Below are 6,000 nucleotides of genomic sequence, written 5' to 3' on the forward strand. Positions count from 1 at the left end.
AAGTGCCTCCCGAAGCTTCAAGCAGGGTTCAGGAGGGGTAGAAGCGTAACGGATCACGTCGTGAAGCTCGCCGAACACATCCGGAGAGCCCGAAGGCAGAGAAGAATTCTTCACACTTGTTTCCTGGACATCTCCAAGGCTTTTGACACCGTTTGGCACACAAAGCTCCTATTGAAGCTGATGTCCATAGGGGTCTCCCCGGCAATCTTCAACTTCGTGAAGTCGTTTCTCGCCGGCAGAACAATTGCGGTTCGGTGGAAAGGGATAATCAGTTCGCAAGCCAAAATCGACATGGGGGTCCCCCAGGGCTCCGTCGTCGCCCCCCTACTCTTCACCCTGCTACTAGCGGGGGTGGGAGAGGGGGTGAGACATGACACCATAGTCACTGCCTACGCGGACGACATAGCCCTCTGGAGGAAGTCCAGGTACCGACGGCCAAAGAAGAACTCTGCAAACCATCGGGCGGAGGTAAGGGTATTTCAAGAGCAAGTGGACGTGGTCGTAAACCATCTCATGGACCTTGGATTCACCCTCTCCGGGACCAAAACTGTATACATGCCGGTGCACAGCAAGGGTTATAACGCAGGTCAGTATCCGGACTGGAATCAAATCACGGTCTGCGGTACTGCTGTGAAACCCGCTGCCTCCGTCCGCTACCTGGGGGTCACCTTCCAGCGGGACGGCCTTTGGAACGAGCACCTGAGACTAGCCTGTCTCAGTGCCAGACGGGCGCTCAATCTCGTCAGAGTCATCCGTCGGGAGAAATGGGGCCAACGCAGGGAAACTCTGATTCCCATCATTCAGAGCCTCGTGCGTTCCCGCCTTCTCTTCGGCGCCCCCGCTCTCCACGACCTCCCTCCGACGGCCGTGCAAAGAATGGCTCGGGTAGAGTGCCAAGCGCTCCGCCTAGGGCTAGGACTAGCAAAGTCGGTTCCCCAGGCCCAAATCTACAATGAAGCCGGCCTACTACCACTCAGGCATTGCCTGAAGAAGGGTGCCTGTACATACCTATTCAGCTCTGGAAGGGTACCTAACTCCACAGATGAAGAGATGGATGAGAGCTGGTACTCAGCCTCCACCCCCGTTCCCGTTCACGGCCTTCCCTTTACAGTAAGGGACATCTGCAAGAAGGCCAAAATCCAACCTGGCCAACGCCGGAGGATTGCCCAGTGCCAGGTGGACCCCTTCCCTCCGTGGGCCCTCACCCCTCCTGAGGTGGAGCTTAACCTTCCCGGAGTTAGCCGTCGAGACGACCCACACACGCTTGCAGCGCGAGCAAGGGAGCAGATTGCGCTCAAATACCGTGACGACCTTCTGATATATACAGACGGATCAGTGTTCGAAGATGGACGCTCAGGAGCAGGCATCTACCTGTACAGCACAATGGAAGCTCACCCAGTGAAACTACCCCCCACCACCATCCTCACGGCTGAGCTCGTCGCCATCAGAGAGGCAGTGCAAATTGTACTCGCCCTTCCCCACCCACCACCGCAGGTAACGGTGCTATCAGATTCGAAATCTAGTCTAATAGCTATCCAGAACGGCAGCTGTGCGTCACGTCCCGCCATCCTTAACGACGTCCTGTGCCTTCTAACGGAGGCCGGCAGGGCAGGAGTCCACTTCCGATTTCAATGTGTCCCCTAGAACGTGGGCCTCCTTGGAAACGAGATGGCAGACAAAACTGCCAAAACAGGTGCCACATTGCCTAACAGCAAAGTCACCTCAATCCAACCCTCTGCACATGACTTCTTTTGCAAAATTGACCGCGCTGCCTGGGACATCTGGAAATTGGAGTACCACTCTACTGCTGTTGAACGTGGATGGCTCCTTAAGACCTGCCTTGGACCGACCCCCCCTACCTTCTCCTCTCTACCCCCGTACATTGCGGCAACAGTCAGCAGGATACGGGTGAATCACTGGCGGACCAAATATACCACTTCCCGCTGCACCTGTGGCGCGTAAGTATCTTTCAAGCACTGCCTCTTCTTGTGCCCCGAATTGGAAGCCCACTTCTGGCCCCTAAGGTCAAACTTCAATGACCCTGCCACAGCCCTCGAACGCCTCATTGCGGACTCCTCCTCCAAAGTCGACCTCCTCGTCCTTGCAGCCAACCTCGTCTGCTCCTCCCCAGTCGGGGGACTGCTGTAAACACCCCGACCACCCCCACATGCACCCGCATGCCCACAAGCGAAAATCAAAACTCTTACCCAATTACACAACTTCTCAAATCACCCCAACACTTCCCTAACATCTCCAAATACACTATTTGAAGCCACCCAGAAACTACAAGCCAGTCCCTAAATCGGCTAGCTCCGCTGGGACTAAAATCACCAAACTGGCAACTCTTGTATTTTGTACTTTCCTGGAGAGGACAATCTATTAGCCGAAATATAAAAGTTAAACTTTCTTCTTAGTTTCCTTCTTAATTCCGACTGTGGGTTCTTCGTGCGTCTACATTTCGTCCTAGTGATATGTATATATGTACATATATATACCCGTATATATATATACTCGTATATATATATATATATATATATATATATATATATACTCGTGTATATATATATATATATAGATATGCATATATATAATATAATATATATATACATATATATATATATATATAGTTATGTATGTATATATATATATATATGTATATATATATTTATATATATATATATATATATACATATATATATATATATATATATATATATATATATATATATATAAATAGATAGATATATGCATATGTATATTCATCTATATATACATATACAGATACATATACATATACATATACATATACATATACATATACATATACATATACATATACAAATACATATACATATACATATACATATACATACACATATACATATGCATACACATATACATACACATATACTTAAACATATGTACATATATATACACAAGTGTTGTTATGAGCTTTAGGTATTCCGGGATGCATACAAAGAAGACGTTGTTCGAAGGAGTAATTTTATTCAGAATCTTGTATGGAGCATAGAATCTTAATAAAAGTGGGGTGGGAAAGAGGGAATTTGTTTTATTTGTTCTATTTTATTTTATTACTATTTTTTTTTAGATGAGGTGGTGAAACATAATATAGTTTTGACTTAAATGAATGAAATAAGATATATGTTGTGGCAGAGGACGGAAGCACGAAGAATACTGTTAAATAGGGTAGAAAACACGGTGTAGTTATTTGGAATATAGAAAGAATTAATGAGGAAAATGTAACAGAGTGTTGGTAGTGGAAGTGTTTGTAGTAAGATCGATACAAGGACCAATAATGCGATGCATGGATGAAATGAAAGAGCTTTGGATGTACATAGTAATTTTGTTGAGTAAGGAAGAGGATGTACAAAAGATAGGAGAGATTGGAGGAAGATAGTAAATCAACGAAAGGATGGAGTTCGAAGGAAACTTTTTCTCATCTAGTTCATAATTCATCTTTGAGTAGATGTGGAGTAGAGTAGGCATACTATGAAGTAAGGAAGAGGATGTACAAAAGATAGGAGAGATTGGAGGAAAATAGTAAATCAACGAAAGGATGGAGTTCGAAGGAAACTTTTTCTCATATACTTCATAATTCATCTTTGAGTAGATGTGAAGTGGAGTAGGCTCCAGCAATCAATCAATGTGAAGATGTGCCTTAGTAAACTGACTTCCATGCAGCAGTGAGATTAGACCAATACCAGCAGTGAAACCCTACTGTGAAGATGTGCCTTAGTGTACTGACTTCCATGCAGCAGTGAAATTAGACCAATACCAGCAGTGAAACCCTACTGTGAGGGAGATGTGCCTTAGTGCAATGACTTCCATGAAGCAGTGAAACCCTACTGTGAGGGAGATGCGCCTTAGTACACTGACTTCCATGAAGCAGTGAAATTAGACCAATACCAGCAGTGAAACCCTACTGTGAAGGAGATGTGCCTTAGTGCGCTGACTTCCATGAAGCAGTGAAATTAGACCAATACCAGCAGTGAAACCCTACTGTGAAGGAGATGTGCCTTAGTGCACTGACTTCCATGAAGCAGTGAAATTAGACCAATACCAGCAGTGAAACCCTACTGTGAAGGAGATGTGCCTTAGTGCAATGACTTCCATGAAGCAGTGAAATTAGACCAATACCAGCAGTGAAACCCTACTGTGAAAGAGATGTGCCTTAGTGCAATGACTTCCATGAAGCAGTGAAATTAGACCAATACCAGCAGTGAAACCCTACTGTGAAGGAGATGTGCCTTAGTGCGCTGACTTCCATGAAGCAGTGAAATTAGACCAATACCAGCAGTGAAACCCTACTGTGAAAGAGATATGCACTGATTTTTATCCAAACAGTGTGATGTGAAATAAAACAAACCTTCATTCCCGAAGTGTTAAAATGGAAGGAATGGTCGGAAGAACTTTGTTTATTTATGATGCAGTTCTGTGCCTAAACTCGACCACGCTGCTTATAAAGAGGAAATAACCTTTGGTGTATCATCACTAGAACGATGATATTGGAAATTGAGATGTTTGTATAAATCGTACCCGATGACTTGGTACATTTTGTATATTTGTGTATTCGTGCATTGATTAAAGTATTTGGATATCTATTCAATGTATTGCAATTACTGAATTTATGTACTACAAACATTTTATTCCCTTGGGATTGTATATAATGTATTGTATTTGTAAATGGGACCATTCTTTCTTGCGCAGGTTGCTGTGCATTTGTTCATATGAGCGTTGCCAGGACAGATGACGCTCATTAGCCCGACACTCTGGTCAGTGACTGCGAGGAGTGAAGTAGGCTGTGAGCGAGGGACCAGCGACCAAGATTATAAAGTTGTGAAGACTTAGGTCCCTGACCAGGTGATGTATTTAGCTTACACACTAAAAACCTTGGAGCATTTTTTTCTAAATGATTACGGAAGTCCACGAATTTTCAGTATGAAACACTTTAGTACATATTGGTACAAATTAGAGTCAGCCTTATTTTCTAGCCTTAGAGCGCTTTGCCTCTTATTCTTAAACATAACGCTGTCCACTTTGCTTACGCAAATAACAGTATCCATTTGTTGTTGGATCAATATCTTGCGCTATTCCTGGCTTCCTTAATCCCTGACGTCACATTGAAAGTGCATTCTGGATACAGATTAACACAATTTACTGAGGTAGAGAAAGGTGGACGACGACCGGATCTCCATACTCCCAAGCTAGTGAAATCCCAATCCTTTGATACCGTGGAGCGCTTTGTACGTCTCACGATGACAGACGTCATACTGTCTTTTATATCCTTTGAACCTGTCCCCGCTCCCAAAATCGAATGATTTCCATCTCTCTGGTCCTAACAGGTCATTTCTTTTTGAAGAGAATTTTGCTTATATATTATTTTTATATATCTCTCCATTATCTTTCTTTTCCGCATAGATTAATGGACATAATTAAGTCGGATGAATGAACACGAATGATTACCAGTAACCAGTAAAAAAAAATGTCTACACGGGCAAGTTACATCCTATAAATATTAATTTTTCTGGACTACAAAAAAAAACAGCTGGTGTTAATTAAGTATAACATGTTATATAGATGTAAGGGCTGGTTTTTTTTTGTTTGTTTTTTTTAACGGGCCATGATATCATATCATTTTTTTTTTCCGTAGAGAAGAAAGGCCTCTGCTACACCTAATGTAGTAGTGATCCAATAGTTAATCACATGGTAAGTGATGAAATTTAATTTCATTCTTTGAACGTCGTATATATTATTCCTACTTGAACTATTGACATAAAACGTGACGTAATATTATCAACAAAGGCTCTGGACTATGGCTACAATATAAGAAAAACATATCCAATCTCATAAAATACGGACAAAGACTCTTAACGCGCATCATCAGAACGACGAAGGACGTACCGGCACCCGGTCAACGAGTTCGCTTGGCTACAAACCTTCCGGCGTTGTAATGCACTGACGTAGCTCGTCAGTCTTACC

General features: G+C 43.3%; 1 protein-coding gene across 6 annotated transcripts in view; it reads right to left on the bottom strand.

Annotated features, from left to right (window-relative positions):
- LOC143027617 (transmembrane protein 151B-like) overlaps positions 1 to 6,000 on the bottom strand; it is a 457,079-nt gene that overhangs the window by 22,723 nt on the left and 428,356 nt on the right. For all 6 annotated transcript variants that reach the window (XM_076188984.1, XM_076188982.1, XM_076188986.1 and 3 more), the window contains exon 5: position 6,000. This exon is cut by the window's right edge and continues 158 nt beyond it. In XM_076188984.1, coding sequence (XP_076045099.1) covers position 6,000 — 1 coding nt within the window. The remainder of the gene's footprint in view (positions 1 to 5,999) is intronic.

Source organism: Oratosquilla oratoria, chromosome 8 (genome assembly GCF_046742065.1).
Source record: "Oratosquilla oratoria isolate Oo_2021 chromosome 8, ASM4674206v1, whole genome shotgun sequence".
Taxonomy (NCBI): domain Eukaryota; kingdom Metazoa; phylum Arthropoda; class Malacostraca; order Stomatopoda; family Squillidae; genus Oratosquilla; species Oratosquilla oratoria.